This window comes from Meleagris gallopavo, chromosome 11, assembly GCF_905368555.1.
Source record: "Meleagris gallopavo chromosome 11, MGAL_WU_HG_1.1, whole genome shotgun sequence".
Lineage (NCBI taxonomy): Eukaryota > Metazoa > Chordata > Aves > Galliformes > Phasianidae > Meleagris > Meleagris gallopavo.
This window is the reverse complement of record NC_139414.1, coordinates 20,009,322-20,032,536: the sequence shown is the minus strand read 5'-3', so window position 1 is coordinate 20,032,536 and position 23,215 is coordinate 20,009,322. Positions and strand designations below refer to the sequence as shown.

The 23,215-nt window shown below is 39.5% G+C and overlaps 2 protein-coding genes across 3 annotated transcripts in view; one reads left to right on the top strand and one right to left on the bottom strand.

The window, feature by feature from the left end:
- Window positions 1–638: 638 nt before the first annotated feature.
- PDCD10 (programmed cell death 10) lies at window positions 639–11,725 on the bottom strand. Of its 2 annotated transcripts, none has more exons than XM_003209222.5 (8): window positions 11,559–11,725; window positions 5,412–5,624; window positions 4,597–4,650; window positions 3,409–3,526; window positions 2,713–2,839; window positions 2,285–2,363; window positions 1,916–1,998; window positions 639–1,120 (listed from the first exon to the last, which is right to left on the bottom strand). In XM_003209222.5, exons 2-8 carry the CDS (start codon window positions 5,505–5,507, stop codon window positions 1,039–1,041), a joined length of 639 nt encoding a protein of 212 aa, XP_003209270.2. In that variant the 5' UTR covers window positions 5,508–5,624; window positions 11,559–11,725; the 3' UTR covers window positions 639–1,038. The 2 variants fall into 2 exon arrangements, with proteins under 2 accessions (XP_003209270.2, XP_010715264.2); XM_010716962.4 differs by having other exon boundaries at window positions 11,546–11,704.
- A 120-nt stretch (window positions 11,726–11,845) lies between these two features.
- The window catches only part of LOC100551319 (neuroserpin), a 39,136-nt gene continuing 27,766 nt past the window's right edge, over window positions 11,846–23,215 (top strand). Inside the window, exon 1 of the mRNA XM_003209221.4 lies at window positions 11,846–11,948. The gene's annotated coding sequence lies outside the window, so the exon portion shown is untranslated. The remainder of the gene's footprint in view (window positions 11,949–23,215) is intronic.

The following is a 23,215-nucleotide window of genomic DNA, read 5'->3' as shown; positions in this document are numbered from 1 at the left end:
GACTTCATGTATTTCAAAATAAAATAAAGATGTACTTCAAAGGGAAATGCACAATACTGTTAGAAACTGCCAAATACTCCCATGAAATCACACCGACAAGATATCACTCTGTCAATCAGTAGTTCTTTATCATCAATACAGCAATATTTTTCCAATTCAGGCCTCATATAACTTAAGTCCCCAGCAAAAGTTGCCTTATGGCATAAGAATAACATCACTTCTGGAAGACTTATTTCTCCCCTTCCCAAAAGGGTACCCAATATAAAAAAAACTGTCAATACTTAAATGTAAATATATGCAGTTAAGAGTAATCTCCTTAAAACCACAGAATAGTAACAAAAACTTTTAACTTACCATCAACAAAAAGATTAAGAAGCTGGATTTCGTTTGTATGGAAAAACAACACACACCTCGCTTCTGAGGTTCTTCATTACTATGTCAAAGACACTTTAATAGAACTGTTCTGGTATTCTGATCTAGTATCCGATCACAGCCAAAAACCTCCCTTGTAAGGAAAACCCCTTATTTTGTACTGATTTGGACTGCCAACTGGCTTCAATTTTTCAATTTAATGAATACTCTGCAGTTCTAAAAAGATGAGTTATGCTTTTCTGTTCACATACAAAAAGACAGTCTAATAGATGTAAACTATTTATTGAATATTTGCCACCAATATTGTTAAATACATCATCTCGCAGTTTTCCGCTTTCAAGTTAAAATGTCAGAAACAGAACACCAAATATTTACAATTCTTATAAGGAATGTTACATAATGACACATTAAGGCGTAAATTCTTTTGGCTTATAATTCTGAAAAGAATGATAATAGCAAAAAGTGATGCAAAATCTTCATCGTGAGATTATGATTAAGCTACAATGTTTTACAAAAATATGGTGTAAGATGGCAATAATCCCATTCAAAATCCTGCATTAGGCCCCTCAAGAGAGGCTGATAATTTATACAGTCAAAACTTTAAAATTTACATATAAAGGTACCCTATCCACCATTGAAAAGTACAACTCTCAACATATACAGTTTTCAGGCCACAGTTTTGAAGGTCTGGAGTATCAAGTTGGTTTGATGAATTAGTCGGTTGGCACTAATGAACACATTTATTGCCCTGTTAGAAAAAACAAAGATCATGTTTTAGTCACCTTTCAAAGAATGCCATTCAGTAAATACAGAGTTGAATCTGGATATCTAAATATATTAGCATCTAGGGAAACTGGAAGCATCTTGATTTACTAGCATACTATGATGTACCTGAAGCTTACAACTGGCAAACACTTATGTGCATAGCTTTTTCTAAGTCTATTGGCAGGAACTTGAAAAAAAAACTTTGTTTCTTGATTACACAGTTCTAGGGTTTTAAGTAACTAAGGAAGTGCAGAGCAGATGATCATTACATGCCTGTTCTTTTCATAGCTGAACATTTGAATCTCTGATAATTTCAGAATTAGAAACTTTTTACTCAAGTACTGAGCATGCAGGCACTTGAAAGCAACTTCTTATTTCAAACGCATGGGGTCACTGAGCTTTCCAACTCAATGACACCTGTAAGAGTGGCTATTTTATTTAGTGCTCTTCCTTCCTCATGCAAACAGGGTATCTAAGCCAACATATTGTTCAAACAGATGTAAATTATTTTTTTTATTCCACAAGGAACACAGACATGACCTGAAATTTTCTGCAATACTGATAATACCTGAGGCACTGTAAAGCTTATATCTACAACACACAGCACAGCATTTGCTTCACGTAGGGCTGAACAAAGCTGGTCTTTCTCAGTATGTATGGGGTAAGTGCATAACAGATACAATTCTTGCCCCATTTTGTCTTATTTTCCCCCAGTCACACCAGTTACGTAAACAAGACCTTTTCACTGTGTATAAACTTAGTACAAAAAGACACTTACTTTCCATCTTTAAAATAGGTTTTCAGAGTATCGCTGAAACTTTTGGAGTACTTTACAAACTCTTTCTTTTGGTGCTCAAGTGCCTAAGGAAAGAAAAACACCAAGAAGTCTAAGCTGAGATGCTGTTGTGTACACTGTAACTAGAGAGAAGAAAATATGTATTACGTAGATAAAGGAATAGGTTTACTGTGGTGATAGGTTGTTCTTTTCCCATGTGTTTTCTTTTTTTAAAAGTCTTCCTACAGAACTGTAGAGAATTACCAAACACTGTCATTGACCAGTTATGCTCTCCTATTCAGCCTTTGATCAAAGCAATATACTTCCTCTTCTATTATTAGAAATATTGTATCAAAAAGTTTTTTCACATACCCTCCGGTTCTGGTATTGGTATTTCTTGAAGACATTATTTACTGTGTCAAGAAGTTCCTTTATTGCACTGGCGATGTCCCTGTTTGACAATAAAAAGAACTGTAATATCCATAAGCTATCCAACTCATAGAAATTTAATCCTCTTTTAACAGTGGCACAGAAGGTATTTCAGATAGGATGTAGAGAAATCAAATACTAGAAAAGTGACATGAACTTAACTTGCTAATTACTAATTTGAATTACCATCTACTAACATGAGGATTTTTTTTTTTAAAAAAAAGTTCAGCTCTGTTCTCATTTCTACATATGAGAAACTCTCTTCCAATGGGAACAATTTTGCTAGCATCTCCCACAGCATTTGAGCATTCAGTTCTAAATGCAAAGTTAGGCCCCTCAAACTCCATAAAAATATAGAATATTGTACATACTTGATTGTCTGAAGAAACCTCACTCTGTCATTGATCTCATCTGGAATCTTACTAAGAATCTGTTTAAGTGCTCGTGCCTTTTCATTCAGATCTTGGAATTCTGGTTCTGGTCTTTCAATCATATATTCTAATAAGGTGGATAAATGAAAAATGCCATTAGTTCTTCATCCACAAGTTCCCACTGACAGCTTAAATAAAACATCACAATACGCACTAGCATTGCCATGATGGATTTCAAGGTATTAACAGAAGCAGCCCAACAATAACTTTTCTTACTCAAAATTGGAGAAAGAATAGAGCCCATTTTTATTTCTAAGTAATGCTGACAACATTACAATAACCAAAGGCAATATTACAGGAATTTTAAGCCTACTGTATGTTGCTCCCCTGTAAGTGTAACTGATGCTTTCAATTTCAATTGAGCAGCAAAAGGTGAGCTTCCCACACAAACAGTTCAAAGCATGCTTTTTTTTTTTCCCTCTTAGTCAAGTCTGGGGAGTTGAGGTGGTGGGACTTTGTTTCTTTAATGTTTCCAAAACAGGTATTCAGAGAAATAGCTATTCCTACTATTCAGCATGGTTGAAAAAGAATCTACTAAGAAAAAGTAAACCTCTTCTGAAAAGAGGCAGGGCAATGCACGTTCTCATTTAGAGTAGAATGAAGAAAACCCTTATGCAACACGACACAAGGTATTACCTTCTACATCATCTGCTGCCATACGTAGGAGAGACTCTGTGAAGTTCACATCCACACTTTTTTTCTCCAGAATTTTCATAATAATGTCCTGTGTGAGGCCTGGATTTTCTTTTTCAGCCTGATTGTAAGAAAACTTACTCTTAATGCTTTAGAAATGCAACCATAATACTGCAAGCACAAAAGCAGATTTTAATGCAATTTGCTTCATACACCAGAGAGTTCACTAGAAAATTTTCTATATTTTTCTTGGGTTACATCAGTAGTTTTCTATGAATGACTTTATCAATAAACCCTTCCTCTCATTACAATTCTTACTTAAATTGACAGTAACTACTTTATGCTGTTGTATTCCTGTCCTGTAACATTAGCAGTGTTCACAGTACCTGTTTTGATAGCACAAAAATATTAGAGTGTGTTTGTTATGAGTTAGAACTACCACTTCAACCAATCTCAGTTTCTCTGTTATTTGTATTCAGCTTAGCTCCTCAGCATTATCTGTAAAGAACATTTAACTTGGAAGAGTTCTAATGGAGAATTGTGACTGCTCAGGCACACTAAGTGGAGAAACAGAAAAGCACAGCTTGGTTGTAAAGCTCAGTGTATCTTGCATGTGTGTTTATTATTGCTTTTGCTAAAAGAAGTCCAAAAGATAGCTACTAAATGTATTATGGAATCATACTTAAATCTTCATTCTTTAAGAATATATTAAATTAAAAGAAGCATTTCTTCAATTTCCTGCTAGATCTAAGTAAATGGAAACACCAAATACCAAACTTATCTTTCATCCACAAAAAAAATCCCCTACTGATCTTATAAACTGTTTTCCAAGCCTGATACATTCCTAGTTCTTCTAAGCACTTATCATACATTATCTGGTCCTATTAACACTGGATTTGTTACCTCTATTTGCTGTTCCATCCTCACTGATTTATGTCACTTTTAAGCTTTCATACAGTGTAGACAAAGTAAGATTGTTTAAAATTGCTCAGTATACTTAAATCATTCAGAATACTAACATGTGCACATGTTCCAAACTTACAGACCATGCAATTGTACACTCATTTTTATTGAATATTACTGATCATAAGGATGCATTCCTCAAACACTGTAATACAAGGAAGTTCTTTGAAGTTACAACATGTTGTTTAACTTTTAAATGCCCATTCTTCAACACAAATTACTTCTCACCTTAATAAAAGCTGCTCTCAGTGTCTGAGCTGCAGATAGATTTACTCTTTCTAGCTGCAATAGAAGTTTAGAATTATTAGCAATTTCAGTGTTACCAGAACAGATCAAGTAAAATACTTATGCCTTGCCTTGCATGTCCCAGTGAAAGAGAGGTACTGACAGAGGAAAAAAGACTGATCTCATCTGAGGGATAGACAATATGAAGTACGATCCAAACAAACAGCAATGGATATGCTTTGCTTTTATTCAGCTTGCAGCAGAAATCTGACAGAAGACTTTTGAGAACATCTTGTCCATCTCTGATAATTGCAGAGACGGAAATATTCTAGTCAATTACAGCCATTAGCAGTAGAAATAAATGTATCAGGCTGTTCACAGGTACGTGCTACACCGTGCGTCACTTCTTGTCACATAATGCACAAGTTCCTAATGCTACGTCAGATCTGGGAACATGAGACTGAAACAGCTCTGAAAGCAGCCTCCTTTACAGCCTCCCTCATTTACAGGGATGAAGGGAAAAAAACAACACCAAAATGATCATTTGAAAAGGAACTGCATGGTCAAGTCAAGTCTTATTTACCTGCATTTTTGCTAATATCCTCAGCAAAACCTAATTAAAATAATATCAGGGCCAACATATGTAATAACTTTTGAGAAGCTTGAAACTGCATTTATTGGAAAGAGGGGTGAAACGATGCACAGAAATAAAGTGGTGTTAAGAAGTTCTCACTGTCAAGATAAGCAACCTGTTACTGCAATCAGACTTCCTAACATGAAGGGATTACTATATTCTAAAGCAAAAGCACGCAGCTTACCTCATTAAAAACAGGGTACATAACAGCATAGAGTGGCATGGAAACCATAGAAGTGGTCTCTGCTTCATTCTTCATCTCTTCCATTGTCATCCTCATTCAAAGTCCCACTTCTCAAGAAAAATGCTATAGAAGCAAAAGACTCCTCATTCACTGAAATGTTTCTTCGTTCTCCTCGTCGTGCAAGAATATTTGAAGAACTTGAGAAAAGTTGTCCTTATGTTGAGAGGAAAAAAACAACCACAAACCAACAAGTAGTTATGAATGCTAATGACTGATTACTGCTAAAATAGAAAAAAACACAAAACAACATCAGTTCCTGCCCAGAGTGTGGGAATTATGAGTTTAAGCAAGTACAGAATGGCTGCTTCATGCAATTTTAAGCTCCCAATTCTAATTTATCAAGCAAGCAGGTATTTTATAGGAACATGCTGCCACAAAATCCTCACTGCAAGTTTCTACGTAATTCGTTTCCCTACAAGTGATTTCACTCAATATACAATACAAAAATTGTGAATACTATATCTTTGTTCTTATATAAGCAAAAGTCTTAAGTCATCTTTCCACTCGGGGTGTGTCAACAGTTATGCTAACTGAATGGAAAATTATTGTTCCAGTAACTGAACCTTGGTTTGGAAGTTCTCCACCCAGTCCAGCTCATCATGCCCAAGATAGCACAATCATTGCTCAGACACAGAAATTAAGAGGGGAAAAAAAGGAAGATGGCTGCCCCACGGTTCGTAAGAAATCTTTGTAGCAGACTGCTAGATTTTGTGTTCAATAAGTTAAGGTTTTGATGATATTTTACATATCATCATTGAGTTTAAGAACCTCATGCCCACTTTAGGAATAAAGATGCAGATGTTTTTATTTCTTCGATTTTCTCTGTTTTTATGTGCTATAAGTTTTTTCTCTCCCAGGAACCTTCAGACATCCAGCATTTGTATGCCCAAGTACCAGATTTTACTGATATTTTAGCAAGTGAATAGAGTGACATTTTTAATCAACTATAAAAACTACAGCAAAATCGATATCACTTGGCAATATTTTGAATGGGACAAAACATGCTAAGACACTTCAAGCTATATTCCTCATTCTGCTCTGCACAGGCTAGAAATCTCCCCCACACAACTATTTAAATAACAAAACATTCAATCTTTTTGCCCAGGGCAAGTACATAGAAGTGAAGTTTGTTATTGACTCAAGTAAACACACAAGGAACACTGATGGCTACAAATACCATGCATGCCTCACATGTGCATGTGACTGGGCAGTATGAATACACCCCAAGGTGACCATACTCAGGAGCAGGTCACATTACAGAAACAGCCAACAGTTGGGAAAGCACATTAAGAAGAAATTAAATGTAAATATAGAAACAAGAGACAGTTCTTCATACAAACTGTGACATGGATTATCTATTGCAAAACCTCCTATTTTTCCTCTTATTGATTCAAACCTTCAGTGTGAGACATAAGCAGACTCGTGTAGCCACAAAAGGCTCACTGGGCCCTTATAAAGGTATGTACAGCTCTGTTGGCATGAATGGTATTACAGATCAAGACTCACTTATTTTCCTGCTTACTACCTACCAGCAGCTATTTTACATACATTCAGCAACAACATGGAAGAACACAAGTGAATATTCATCACTTCCCCCAATGGGAACATCTTTAAACCACTTGTTTCCAAGTTACACAAATTGATGCCAAGTCTACACCCATGAAGGGGGGGAGGAACTCGTCTGAACAAGTTTCCTCCACCAGTGCAAGTACAAGCTGTCCCATTTCTTACACATGCGTACTGCTGGCACCAGCAACTCTGCCATGTCATGGGCAGGGTGGATGGAGAGCTGCTTGCTTTACTCTTTAATTCTGTTTCTGGAAGCTCAGTAAGATAAACAGTCAAGCAAGACAGCACACAAAGGAGCATCACAGAAGACAGCATTCATAGATTGCTGCAAGTGCTTATCCAAAGTATTGTGCTGTCAGAGTAAGCTTTTCAAATAAGTAACTGAACATCACTGAACATCACCCAAAAGATTTTTGATCAGAAGCAGAAGGGCAAAAAAGGACAAAGCAAGCATTAGATATAGTTATTGTGTTTTTATGGGGTAGCAGTATCCAGGAAGAAAATAAAATGTTAACTGAAATGATAGATTTTTATGAGGATGAAAACCTATTGCACTGTGGGCTACCATGAAAGACTCATTTTCTGAAGAGCTATAGGCTACTGTTCCTAATCTATGGTACCATTAAACACCCCATATAAAAACAATTATACATCATCTATTACCTCTTTAGCAGACACAGACATTCCTCAAACAAAGTAAACCAACCCTGAATTCACATTATCACAGAGGACTCGAGGGACTGAAGACAAGAGGTATTTTTTTGAGACTGAGGACAAGAGGTGCTTTTAAATACACGTGCACACAAAAAAAACCAGGCAAGAACATCAAAGACTTGCTGGCAACATCAGAAAAAAGTCTCAAATACAATTTAGACCAAGCCCCCATCATAACAGTAATTAAACCCATTATTTAGGTGAATTATTAGATAGACCAGCAGCCCTCAAAAATGCTGTTGCTGTGTGGGGCTTTTTTGACATTCAAAAAAGCTGGAATAAGATCCTATGAATAGGTGATCCATCCTAACACCACACTGTCACATGGGATGGAAAACCCTGGCAAATTGCTGTTAGATGCAAAAAGGGTGTTACTGAACTGGCCAATCTCTTAATTGCTCTGAGGGAAAAGACAGGAGAAATTAGGATACACTGTAAGAGTTATGGGAACAGACAGACTGCTAAATAACATCCACATAAAAGATTTTTTTCTTTACACAGCAATCCCACAGATTCAAATGTAGCCTGTTCACCAGCATGTGTAATTACAAGTCATGCCTCACTCCTATCAGATGAAATCAATCATCAGAGAGAAGGAACAAGATGGATACAGTGAATGTACAGAGAATTTAAATTTGAAAACAACACTAAGATGCAAGCTAATATAATCCTGTCTGTTCAGCATTAAGCCATCAAATGCACCAAGCTCTATTCCCAGAGAATAACTAATATAGAATCTACTTCCACTGTCAATATAAAACTTACGTTATAGCCTTTAATGTTTCAGCACCAAAAGATTATCCCAACTATTCAGTAGTCACAGAAAAGGCACATTTTAGATGAATTTCAAAGAATTCTGTTATAGATTTATCCCTCCATATTCACTCAATGAGATTTTCAATCACTCAATTGAACTGTCCAGGAAAAAAAAAACCCTACGTTCAGATAAACTTCCTCTAAAGCAAAAAGGATAAAAAGAAAGAAACTCCACATTTTCCAAAAGTGTACAGCTACTGTTATCAGTGCCCAAGATATAAGCTTGTTTCTCTCATCTATGCTATTTTCTGACAGGCACTGAAAATCTAGTAGCAGAATTTAAGACCTACCTAGCAAGAAAACAACTAGGAAGGGCAGAAATTTTCCCAAATCTACCTCTGCTCACTGGTCAGCGTGAAAACAAGCAATTTATCTATGAAAGAAAGGCTTTTGTTACATACTATCTTTCGAAAGAGTGTTTTTAGAGAAGGCAGAAGCCTCATGCTTGCAACTTATAAAAACCTGGAAAATAATGGAAACATGAAGTACCAGCTGGCAGAATTTCACTCCTCAGCTATATCACCTACCTATACCACTGATGCTGTCTCTATTCCATTCTCAAGGCTCCATTTACCTCAGATGTAGAAAATCTTAAAGCATTCATGCTATTTCTTTTTAAGCCAACTACTAAGAGGAAGAAGGCCTGAGGCACTGATCTACCTGCACGATTAATTTAATGGCTGGCTTTTAGGACAGAACCAGAAGTTACAGTTCTGCTCCTACTAGAAAGAGATTATCCTCACTACCAAGAAGTTCTGCTCCACTTCTTGTAGTGAGGATTCAAGAAAGCTGTGTTAAGAAAAACATCTTCCAAGATATGAGTTATCAGAAAAACTTATTTAAGCTCAGTAACAAAGATTGGAGTAAAAACAAACAATTAACTTGAGGTCTGTCAGAGGCAAAGATCTTGGCCTTCATTTGTAAAACCAGTGTGCATGGCCAATATGCTGTTCTAACAATGTATGTACCTGTGTATGTACCCTGTATAGCTTGGTACCTTCAAGTTTCCCTTATTAATGGTTATTTAAAAGTAACTAAAAAAAAAAAAAACCACCCCATCAGGATAGAATCCCCATCAGGATAGAAGTTACCTGCACAGTATTTCCAATTATAGATCATAATCACTCCCCCTACAACTTTGACTGTATTGTACAAAGCTTAAAGCCTCTGTGCCTCGGATACTGAGCTACTTATCTTTTTAGAGCCTGGGTGACTTGTGGACAGGGTAGTTGAATTCACTGAAATTGGTATCTAGAGCAGCTGTGATGATAACAACTTGCACATTCTAAAATAACAACTTGCACATTCTAAAAACCAGTAAAGACAACAAGAAACTTAAAACAGGCTGCCTACTGTACAGGTTCTGGGTTCTGCTGATTCTTATACTCAGCAGCTTCACTAAAGAGATGCAAAATGAATATTATCAGAAACTAGCACTGAAGTTTAATAAGCATCTTCAATTCGCCAAGAACAAACATGCACCTCACAAACACCTGCATGCACATTTATTGCAGCCACTTCCAGGTGAATTCACTCTGACAGAGCATAACTGCTTGTACATTTTTTTATTGTGAGGCCAATTTGTCTGACTAATTCAAGTTGCACAAACAATAAACTCAAGATGCCTATTTTTAAACAGTTACTTTAAAAAAAATCCAAACCTTCTGAAATCAGGCTTACAATACATTCACAAAATACAAATTGTTTAATATGCTCTAATATAAATACTTTGGTTTTGAGTCTGCCTATCACATGAGAAACAACAGCTGCCCAGACCAGGCCCTAATTTCGTTTGTTAGCCCAACCAACAAATAATATTTGGTTTTCATAGAATGGCTTAGGTTGGAAGGGACCTTAAAGCCCACTCAGTCCTAAGCCCTGCCATGGGCCACCAGCTCAGGCTGCCCAAGGCCCATCCACAGCCTTGGGCACCCACAACTGTAGACAGCAGTACCAGGGCCTCACCACTCTGAGCCAAGAATTTCCCTTTAAGTCCTAACCAAAAATCTCCCTTTTATGTTTTAAAAGCCCTTCCCCCGTCTTATCACTACTGACCCACATACTAAGGTGGTTTCTCTCCTGTTAATATGCTCTCCTTAAGTACTAAAAGGCCATGAAGAGGTCTCCCTGAGCTTTCTCTTCTCCAATACAACACAGAATAGCAAACACATGCTTGCTTCTCTTTCAAGCTCTTTTTCTTCTCGTCAGGAAGTTGAAAGTAAAACCATTCAGTTGCTATTGCCCTATCAACCACTGACAGATAAGCCACAAACAGTTCCAAACACAATAACACACTGCAATGGATAAACCAGCACTCAGCAACCAGTCCCTCTGATAACAAGAACGCATCCACCTGCCCCAAGGCTTCAGCAGCATACCCGTGCCCCCTGCATGGGCAAGCCTCAGGAAGGCAGGACGCTCATCACTCATCAGTCACATAGTAGCACCAACACCGGCCAAAGCTCGGTGCTCACAGGGAGCTCACAGGCACTTTCTCTCCTCCCCCTACCTCCAGGGTCGGCGGAAGGCCCTACCTAGAGCGAGCCAGGCCCGGCCCTATCGGTGTTGTTCAGCAGTGCGAGGCCAAGCTACAAATACGCAGCAGGCCTAACGCAGCCGAGAACGGCCGAGGGGCAGCAGGCGGGGATTACCGCCCTGCCCTTCCAAGAGGGCCCCGAGCGAGAAGGACGAGGACAAGGACGAGCCCTCGACCGGGTCACTCCGCTGTTAGGCCGCTCCCGCAATAGGGAGAAAAAGGCCGAGACCCACACCGCGCTCACCTGCGGCGGACGCTTCTTACGCCTCTACCCAGCCCCATACCTGAAAGAGTTTTACGCTTTTAACATAGCGCAACCCGAAAGGAAAAGCCAGGCCCTACACAAACACACTAGTGATCCCCACCCTCTCTCTTCCTCTAGGTACCCTTCTCCTCTCAACACCCAGACTAAGAAAGAAGACGAAGCAGCTCAGCTCACCTCGCTCCCTTACCTTAGCTTTCCTCCGCCCCGCAAAGCCCACAGAGCTCCGAGGGGCTTCTCCGCTGCGCCGGAAGCCCTACGAGGAGGAAGCGTCTGCCGTGTTACCACACACCAGGCGTTGTCCGGAACTAACCGGCAGCCCCGCAGGCCCTTGGGATTTGTAGTCCGCTCCCCGCAACTACAAAGCCCACAATGCAACGCGGCGGCAAAAGGGGCGGGTGGAGGGGAAAGAGGAGGAGCACAGGGCGTCCAATCAGAGCTCGGAGCTGGATAAGTGGGCGGAGCCTAGGCGGGGCGGGGCGGGGCGCGGCGGGCATATCCCAGCGCAGGCGGCGGCGGCGGCAGCAGTTCTCACGGTGGAGCGCGGAAGGGGGTGGTGTCGAGCTTCTGTGCTGAGCTGGTGAGTGCTGTTAGCCTGCTGTTAGCGGTGCCGGTGTTGCGGTTGGGGTTGTGGGGGGGATTGTGGTTCGTTGTATGTGTAGCGTGAAGCTGTGCGAGGTGCTGCGTGAGGCGCCTGGGGTCTCTGGGTTGTGAGGGATGGAGAGGAACGTTCGCGCCGTGCTGACTGTTAGCGCCTGAGGGGAGGCGGCGGGCGGTGTGGGGAGCGAGCAGAGGTGGGAGCGAGGAGCGGTAACGCAGTCGCCTGTTGTCCCAGTACCTGCTGCCTGTCCACCTGTGTGTGCCATCCGCTATGCTGCGGTATCCTGACGTTCTATCTCGGCTGTGGTGTGAACGCGGCGGAACGCGGTTGCTACCCCAGCCCTGTGCTGAGGTGCTGGGCTCGGTGCTGCTCTGTAGGCGTCCCCGATGTGGGCTGTTTGAGAACGGTCGCCTTACTTTCTGTGTTTTCTGTTAAGTGTGCTATTGAGAAGCTCTGAAAATGAATTCCGGTCAAAGCGCAGCTCAGTTCTGGGTTTGCTCCTTCATTCCTGATGTTTCGGTGTGCAACTTTTCCAAATTCTCTTTGACTTTAACGAGGTGTGTGGGTTTTAGTGTGAGCAGGTGATAAATGGGTAAATCACGGTGCTCCTGAATGCCGGCTACATCTCCTTGCAGCACCGAGGTGTTGAAGTGGGAAGGTATTGACATCTGTGTGTGGGAGCAGAGCCTTGTGTGTGCTACCCATGCATGGTACCAGTGCCCACCATCTGCACGTAGGTAAGGGAGGATGCTGGAAAATGAGTGTTGGATTTGTGATGCTTTATTATGTGCATGGAATGTTTGTTTGGATTCGTCAGTTATTTTCTTTCTTTTTCCGATGCGATCAGTGCTTCAGTCCAACAGCAAACCTTGCTGATTAGTTTAGGTGAGAGACACCGAAATGTCATAGTGTGGGTTGAGGTGTATATGTCTATGATATTTTCACTTCTTGGTGGCTTTAAAACAAAGTTACAAAGCTGCAGTCCTGCTGGTGCTAATATTTTATTTGAAATCATAGCATTAATAATACTTTATAATGCTTTTCTAGATTTTCTTTATTTTAGCAATAAGCTGTTTCCTATTTCATTATTTATACAGCTTTTTTATTTTTCAGAATGGTAGCTTGGTTGAGTGTGGTGAGGAATGACTGTTCAGGAGGTGAGAGTAGGGAGGAAAGGCTTTTACTTTGAGATGCGTTTTGTCTACAGAATTACACAAAGCAACTATGAGGTAACAAAATGTGATGTCATGTGGCAAGGTTAATCTGGTTTAGGTTTTAAAATTTGTTTTGACTTGCTCACCTCATTAATTATTTTTAGTCAATAGTTTCGTCATGTGTATACAAAAGCTTTTATGAAGCTACTATTTGTTTACTCACATTTTTCTGAAGCTATGAGTTATCTGTTGGTCTATTGAAATCCTTAGTTACTGTGCTGCTGGCTTAAGTTGATTTTGAAAATGGCCTGCAATTAACGTACCTGTTAAGTGTCTTTGTTTCTGTTGGAACTTATGGTTGTGGTGTGCTTCTTAAGATGTAGGTCTTCTGTTACCTTCTCCTCTTCCAGTCATAAAAGAACATGTTCAGACAGTCCAGCAGAGCTCCAGGAGTGTCTGAGTGTTCCATCATTGTAATCACACCCAACGCTTATTCTGTAGGTGTAAATGTCATATGTTTACCTGTCTCTTAATTCAGCTTCTGTTGCATTACTAAATGTAGCAGTGGGGAGGAGCTGGTGCTGGTAGGATTCTTTGCATCAAGCTCTAGCTATTCCAAGGTCTTCAGAATGTTTTCCAACCAATGTATCTGCATGGTAACTGTTGACTCATGGCCTGAACCACTGAGCACCTGGGGAAAGGACCTGGTCAGCCCTTGGTGCGCAGGTGAGGGCATTTCAGATGTGTAACCAGAAGGGGTTGAGCCTGGCTGCACCTCTTCTAGACTTCATTGAAAGGCTGAGTGCCACTGGGGAAGGATCTCAGTTTGGAGATTACTACCTTGAGGAGTTTTCCCTGTGAGCTGAGGTCTTTAGAGATGGGTGAGCGCTTTTCCTTTGCAACACCATTCCATTTACATTAGTCCCTTTGCTACTATGCTCCTGTATTGCTGTTCCACTGCACTGACCTTTCTGATTGTTACACTGTCTTACTAGTTTCTCCAACTGGAGCTTTGTTGCTCTTCATCTATGAAGACACATCTCCGATGTGCTGGAATATCTATTAAAGTAACTTGACAGTCCATGTTCTGTGCAGTCAGTACATTACTTTGTCTTTGCAAAAACACTGAACATGAATTAACAGAGTCTTCGTAAGTCCTGTGTTCAGGACTCTGGTTCTCTGTGGTTAAAAATATTTTAAAAACTGGCATAGGAACATGGATTTAAAAATGCCTGATTTTCTTTGTTTTATACAGTCGCTTCCCTTTGATGTAGGAGGTAACCATTAATACTTAAGGTGATGGGCAGATATTAGGGATAGACATCTACGAAGTAAGCTGTTTAGTGGTTACTTTGTACCTTTGAAGACCAGAGTAGTTGATTTAAATTTGGAAGCATCTTCAAAATAGTTGGGTTCAATTTCTTTTGAATGTTTTTAGTCATGTGTATGTCAGAAGATTAGTGATTTTTGTTAGTGACTGGATAGAACTAAATATAAATGCAGGTAAGATAATCGGTGCATCCTGTTAATAAAGCTATGCGGTATTAATAAGCCTCAGTTTTTCCTGTTTATCTCATACACAATCCATTTCTTGTTGCTCCTTCAGCTAAGCCAGCAGTGTGTTTCTATAGCACAGCTTTTAACAGCAGCTGACCCTCCCTGGTAGGGTGATCATTGCCTGGCATTGGTTGGCAGGGCAGCAGTGGTGTTTTTATGTCTGCTTGTGTTTTGGGTAATTCTGAGCAGCATCTCCTCTGGTGACCTGAAATGTCTGATAAGAAATTGTTCTTAAGTGGTGTGATAAAAATATCAACTCTAAGGTCGCATTCTGCTTTGTTTAATATACTTCAAAGCTAATGATTATGAGAACAGCGGAGTGTGGCTAATGTGATAAAAGCTGTGTGAGTTATCCACATTCTTCTTGGTCTTTTAGAGTCATTGCAAAGCAGCTGTAGTTATGAGATGGGGAAGAGAATGTTTTGTTGATACAAGCTAATTAGTTAAATATGCACCTCACTTTTGGTTAATAAGATTTGACCTTTTGTATTGTGAAGAATTTTTGGTTTTGTCAAGTGTTTAAATATGGTAATTCTTCAAGAGTATTTTCTCAGATCTTGAGACTATTGGTTTTAAGGGGGATATTGATAGTTACAGGTAATATTCCTTCTGGAAGCAATTTGAGCAGTGTGGTTGTGCTCAGTTTTAGCCAAATAGCTGCCTATTAATAAGAGAGATCTTCCTGTTGATTTGGTTGTTCTCCGGCCTTGCAGTTTTTCATCATTTGTTACATCTAAACTAATAATTGCTTAATAATGTGAAGGATATCTAATCTGCTGTGCATGTCTGAGGAAAAGTTTGACCTCATGATGACTTGAGTCTGGTGGGCTGCAGGCTTCTAGAAAAATCACTTCTATCCAAATAGAATTTGTGCTCAATGAGGTTTCCTACTTACACAAACAGAAATGCTTGTTAGCTAAGAGTGATCTCCTGAGTCCTTCAGTTCCTGAGCTCATTTGTTTTCACCTATTTTGTTATCTGAGTGTCTGTCTATGGAGTGGGCTTGGGGTTTCCCTTGTATGAGAAGGGCGAACTAGCACCTGCTTTCCAACTTCTTGTGACAATGTATTTAAGATTTGTTTTAATTCTGGAATTGACTGAATTTTGCTCAGATACTACAAGCACTAATTAGCTTCACAATAAAATAACGTGCCTGAATGCTTGTACCAGATGTGAACTACGTCTAGTGAGCTGCTTGAGCAGAGAAACCATTCCAGCCCTTGGCTTGCTACAGAACTTTAGAGTAAGCTGGAGAGCTTGGACATCCATTTCATAATTTATCTTTTAACTGACCTTGGCGTGTCAGGGTAATGTTGGAGGCACGGGTACTACTGAAGTCAGCCTGTCTGAATTCCTCATGATCACTGAGGCACTGGAGACTGCCTCCTGCCTTGACAATAGAGCACAATGCTGTTTTTCAGTAACAACCATTCCTGTCTAAGGTAATTCTCGCTGCCCCAGTTTTCCCTGTATGCGTCTTGGTTATATAAGTTACAGCTACAAAGAAAATAGGTTTAAAGATTTAAGATTTCTTTCCTTTTTTTTAATTGGCAAACTAAAACTGCCCTTTTGGAATGCTTTTCTTTCCACTCCTAAATTTAAAGCAGCTCTTTGAGCATTTAATGATCGGGTATTTCACATCACAATTTGAACTCGCTGAAGCAAGTTAACTTCTTTCCAAAAAACATTTTATCTAGTTTCTAAACTATTTAAAGATATTAATCAAAACCTATGCCCAGACAGTGAGCTTACTGTGAAACTCGGTTTTCAACTTGAGATCCTTTGGGAGTGAAGGGAAGAGGGGTAGGTCTTCTCAGTGTTGTGAGTAGTGGTGAAGCCCACAGGTGAGTGATGTCCGTATCAGCCAAGGGGAGTGAGAAGTGGGGAGGAGACAGGAAAGCCAAGTTAGTTTTGCTGTAGATATGTCAGCTTGTTGACTTGTTAATTTCAGGTTTACTCAAAAAGCAGGAGGAAGAAATGCTGATGTCTGCAAAAATGCAAGTTATTAGTGGGAATCAAAAGGTGTCTAATGATTCTTACAAGTACTCCAGAGAAATAAACTTCTTATTAAATTCTAAGGCACTGTAGTGTAGTAACTGTTTTTTTAAAGCATGTGTACTTGCATATGGTAACTAAAAACCTCTTTATTAAGTAGCATTGTTTGTTCACAATAACTTTACAGGCAGCAACTTTTTTATAACGAAACAAAGCTGACTCAGTGCTTGTAAAATAGCCTCAGATAATATTTGACAAAAGTGACATTTGAATTGAAGATAGCAGAATAGCCTTTTAGTTTAACACTTTATAAACCTCTCATACTCGCAGCTTAATGCGGAAGAGGACCTTGTTTGAACACTATGCGTGCTTCTATACACCTCTTATTTTTTTGTCCTGTGACTCCGTCAGTGATTGTCCCAGTCAGAACTCATGAACATGTATTCCATGTTCTCCCATTTCCATCTGTCCTGAGAGAAGTTATTCCTGAAGGCCACATAATTAAGGATTTGAGAATATGGGAATAGTAGTGTATGAGAGTTGGATAAGGAAGTGTTAAAAGAACACGCATCATCTATCAATTGTAATATAATTGTAGGAGAGTCAGAGCTGAGGTCTTAAATGAACAGTTTTGGTCTTCTGTTGCTATGATTGTTTTCATACTACAGTAATGAAATTGACTTTTCTTTGGAGTTAATAGGAAGGATTTTGTTGCTATTGGTATGAACAGGAAATAGTTTTTGAAATATACCACCTGATGAGCTTCCCCTGAAAAAGCGTTTAAAATGTCAGGAATGAGAGAATGGCTGATATGTAACTACTTCCTCTGCTCTGCAGCTCCCAGGGTATGGGACAGGTATGCAAAGAGCATCCTTAAATGGCTGCTTGAAATTCAGCAGGGCGTGAGGAAGCATTGCTAATAAAAGAATGTCTGAAGGAATAAGCAGCATGGAGCCATTGTGGTGCTTCGTGGCTGCGGGTGTTCCTGTTTGTCCTGGGGACAGGTTCTGAAGTCACATGTCTCTAATGTCTGAAAGCAGCTCCTCAGTTCACTGCATGCTGCAACTATGCTTGTTCTCTCCTTCCCATAGGAGAGCCTTTCATTAGTCCTCCCCAGTATCTCTGAGGCAAAGAAAATGTCATAGTAGCACAAATAAGCATGTGGATTTGGAAGCTTTTGGGGTCTCTACTTGCACAGAAGCTACTCAGCATCATCAGTAGCTGGCAGTTTCCATCTGCTCTCCCTGTAGTGCATGCATTGAAATACTGAAGAAAGCAGAATACTAGTTTTACGAGGAGATGCTAAGGAAAAACAAGCAAGCATGTATCTAATTATGGATGATATGCAGCAGCAGGGCAGGTAGAAAGGTTATCCATGGGAGTGAGTAAGGAACAAGGCGGCTAAGTATATTTGGGGCACTTACATGCAGGAATCAATGTCATTGTTTTTTCATGTGTGAAGGAGCAAAATGTGTGTACAGTACCAACACATGGTGTATGTCTGAGTTTGATGCATCTTCATACGTTGAGTGCGAAATACCATTTTGTTTTGAGAGGACAAGCCATTGCTTGGTCATAGGAAATAAGTTATTGAAGTGATAGGTGTATCAGACTGGCAAGCATATGGCCAACGCTTTATAGTTATGCTCTGAGTAGTCTCTGTGCACCCTTTGATTCCTCAGCCCATGTGGTGTTAGTTTCATTTGACTTTTTCTGGGAACCTGATCTAGTGGATGGGCACCATGCCCATGGCAGGAGGGTTGAAGCTATATAGTCTTCAAGGTCCCTTCCAACTCAGTTCTGTGATAGATATTTTTCAACAAGAAAATATTCATATTTGCAAGGAGAATCAACCAACATAAATTCAAACTTGTATATAACAGTGGTTCTGAGGAGCTATATCTATTTTGTATGGATCATCTTTATCTGTAATGAAAGCCCTGAAGAGGAAGATGTGTTGTATCCATTGCTGCTTTTTTTGCTTCAGCATTGGTAGAAATGAACTGATATTTACTCCTCATTTCCTAAAGGAGTTTCTTATTAATTGGAGTAATCCTGTACTTATCTCACCCATAAGTTACTACTCAATTACTTATCAATAAATAACCTAGTTCTGAAGGAAAAAAAAAACCCTTCCTTGCCTATAACAAAGGGATTTGAAAACAAGTCAGTCTAACAATGTGTATTTCTCCAGTATAAAATGAAAAAGGCACTTCCTAACAAATTAAGTACTTACTGTCAGACATCTAAGTATTAATTTTTTAAAGGTATATTTGAATGGATTTAATACTTCAAACAACGTTGTGTTATCTGTAAGATGTATAAGCAACTAGGTGGCCTTTATTCATCAAGTATGATTACATTTACCACTCTGGAGCATCTTGCTGTAGATCTTGAGATATTAGGTGATTCATATTACTTTAGGGGCACGTGGTGTCATCTGTTTCCCATTTTTAATTTGCAAGTCTTTCAGTACAGAGGTTGAATAACACTGTCAGAAATTTACAGATTAGAAGTCCGAGATACTGCTTGAAGTAGAGTTGTTTTGCAATGTCTTGATGCATTGTTCAAGTCTATTAATGATATTGGTTATGTTCAAGGAGGTAGTTGGATTATCAGCTTAAGTGAATGCTGTATTGCCATTTACTCGTTGGGAAAAATCCAGTGTTGAGTCCCATTTCAGTCAGTAGTGAAAACACTTTAACCTTCTGGAATAAACTGTTCCATCCTTGAAGTCTTGCGGGACTGTGCCTATGACAGGAGACATTAATATGAGATGTCCATCTTCTTTGTGCTTAAATAGGGTAGATCTCAAGTCAGTTCTTTCAACTAGACAGCACTTTATAACTACTTCAGAGCTCATCAGAGGCAATGTGCTCTGTATAGTTTGCTTCATGTGTGAATTATTAAGGCTACTGAAAATGTTCAGCTGCTGTGCTACTTTTATATTCTTATATTTTAGTTGGTTGACTACAGTAATAAAAAGTTTGACTGTTTTCTAACTTACTCAAAATAACATTAATTAAGACATGGCTATACCTTCTCCCTAGAGTCAAAGTATAATGTTCAGCTGGCTGACTTGCATGAATAATCCATCACTATGAATCATTAATTTAAAAGACAAGCTATAGTAATTGATGTCTTAATACAAGCTATGAAAATACTTAGGGAAATCACTTATTTTTCCTTCATGGTACATCTTTAATTTGGTTCAGAGTGTTTTCTGGTCTGAGTAGTGCTGTGCTGTAGCCCCTGAATCAGGTTCACCGGTGATGAACTGTTGCAGTGATAAAAGTAAGCATGTCAAAGGCTGTGAGTTTATTTTACTGGAAGACTTGCATCTGAAGGTAACTCAACAAACAATTCATGAAGTTCTTGTAGTTAAATTATGCCGAGGGCTGCTCCAAAAGTAATGCCTCCTGTTGTATTATTGTGGCCCATAATTTTTGGAGGTAGGTGTTGGTATGGCAGTAAAGGCTGAACATCTCCACCTGATATTCAATTACATTTTGTTGCTATGAGGCAGATGGCAGCAGAGTGGCAATCTGACAGAATGGTTTCTGACATGGAAGCGCGTATGAAGCAAAGGTGTGTCACTGAATTCCTCCGGCAGGAGAAAATGGCATCCACTGGCATCTACTGATCCCTGCTGAACACTTCTGGAAACCAAATGGTGGATGTGAGCACGGTGAGGTGGTGGGTGAAGTTTCAGTAGTGGGGGCAGCAATGTGAGAGAGAGGCTGTGTTCTGGAAGGCCAGACAGGCATGGCATGAGGTGCCTGTTCATCACCCATGAAAATGCTGGGTGGTGCCTATGTTGAAAAACAGCGTTGCATAGCTGCCCGTTGTAGTTCCCATGAAATTCATGAGTCATTACTTTTGGAGCAACCTATGCATAACCATTATACTTATATGTCAAGGGAAGTGTTACTAGTTTCCTTTGTGGAATTTCATCCTATAAATGAAATGCTAGGATTTCATCTCTATTATTTACCAGTCTACAATTTTGTTCCAATTTATGATGGGTTTTTTTTACCTTCAGAACAAGGAAGACTGTCAGTATTTTAGTAGAAGTAACTTTGTGGTGTTTCAGTAACAGTTCAGAAGCACAATATCAGTAACACAACAAAGGCATTGTGTTGCTGAGGTACAAGCATCAAGCTACAAGCAAGTTTTTTTTTTATATTATTACAATCAAGGCACTTTGTTCCAGTATTTCTTTCACTTGCTGGTCTCTTATATTTGAAAATATCCATTTCAGATCTTAGTTTTCTGTTGCTTCAGCAACCAAGGATGGTTAGACATTCTTTGAACTGCGTTACATTATTGTTGGTAGAAAATGCATGAATTTCATCTCAAATGGCCTGTTTTTATGATGAAAGGAGTAATATTAAGAACTTAGTTGTTTGTGTATATGTACATCTAATGGTATTTATACCTTTTACCATTGTAAATCTTGGTAAAGTTTAGTTTCATAAACAATGAGTTCATTTAAGCTGATGGAAGACATTTCAGAGAAAAGCAGCGTTTAATGAAAATAGTGGTCCAAAACTTTGCCATCAAATGAAGTGTTTATGCTGTGTTTCAGTGATGTTTCTTCTAGAAACAAAAGTATTTTTCTTAATCCATTATCTTACTAGGCCTTTCCTTGCCCTCCTAGTGCGCAGTAATAATGGTGACAATTACCAAAACTCAGTGAATCATGGAAGGCATGTTTTAAGCTGTTAATTTCTGTATGGGGATGCAAGTCTTACCTTGACAAATGTCTGCTCCCACCTGGCATCATTAATGTTGTATTTAGTAAGTACAGCAAGTATGGAACTATTACAGCTCTATGTGCAATGATCTGTTTCTTGAAGGGTTAACAGACTCTGTGAGTAGGGATGAGACCATTCACACTGTGGGATGTATTGGGAACCCGTAGAATGGCTGTTCTGCAGTGAGTAACTAAAGTCTGTGCTTCCAGCAATGCTTCGCAACAGCTGCACTAACTGCAGGAGGTCTGTATGAGGCAATGTGTTCTAGTTGATTGTTGGCTAATGAGTTTGCTGAAAATATATTGATTGAAGATTACTATCTTCTGTCTGTTAATGGAACCGGATGGCACAAATGGGGTCGAAATCCCCTGTTTGGAGGTGCAGCTGCCCACCTCAGCTATTAACACTCTAATTTAGAACTAAACTGAGGAGGGCTTGAAAATGGAGATACCGACAGGCACAAGAATTTTGGTTAGCCTTCTAATTTTTCAAAGCCAAGCTAATTATGATGAACCTAATTTTTTCATGTGTGTGCTTTTACCCACCAATGTAAAATGGTAGATGCACATGAATCATAGCCCCATGTTTTGTATTATAGACTACTATTATACTTCATAGTAGGTCAGAACTGAATATTAACTTGCCATAGGATGTCTGGGATGGAACACCTATGACTTGCTGAAAATTGAGCAGTTGTTCCTAGCAGAGTAGACAGTAAGATATCGACCCTCACTTTTCACTGTGTGTATTGTAACATGTTGATAACTTTGTAAGGGATTGGAGTTGTCAAACTACAGAAATCTTTCTGTAACAAAAGTTCAGCTTTCAAGCTACAGCAAGGGAAATTCAAGCTGGACATTAGGAAGTATTACTTTTCAGAAAGGGTGGTCAGGCACTGGAATGGACTGCCCAGGGAGGTGGTGGAGTCGCCGACCCTGGGGGTGTTCAAGGAAAGACTGGATGTTGTGTTGAGGGACATGGTTTAGTGGGAGCTACTGGTAACGGGTGAACGGTTGGACTGGATGATCTTTTAGGTCTTTTCCAACCTTGGTGATTCTATGATTCTATGATTCATACTGCCCTGGGGAGACCATACAGATGCGAACCAGTGAATTCTTGGGTGCTTCATGTTTGCTTTTGGTCATGTGAATGGTTTCAGCATTTACATTCAGATCTAATGTAATCCAGCCTTCTGTGTGGCAAGCTCTGAGGGAGCAAGATTAAATCCAAATCAGCTCTTTATGTGTGTGTTGTTTAAATGGCCCATCATAGGGAGGGTACTTGGAACAGCATCAGTTCTCATAAACACGAACTACTGAGGCTTGAATAGTGATCTTCACAGCCAAGTTCCAGCTTCTAGAGACAGCTTGAATATTGGACTCTAAGCTGAGCTGTTTGGTCCATGGTGAGCCAGGAGTGATCTATCAACAGCTATAGGTCTCAAAGGCCAGGATAAACAGCACTGTTAGAATGAGAATGTGGATATTTCCTTTGTACTTAAGTGAGCCTTTTTTTTTTTTTTGCTTTTAACTGAAGAGTCTTTTTTTTTTTTTCTTCGGTTAGGGCATCTTGTCTCTTGTGGATAAGATACCTGCAAAGGAGGGATTTTCCTTTGCCTTTTCCTTTCCATTTCCTCACTTATCCCTTGATGTTCCAGGTATTCCCCAAACAATTCTAGATGTTGAATTTTGATGTAGGACGTTGAATTTTCTTCATATCTTGCTCAACCATCAGTATGAACTGTATTGAACAGTATGAGGTTGTTATTGGGTCTTAATGTGGT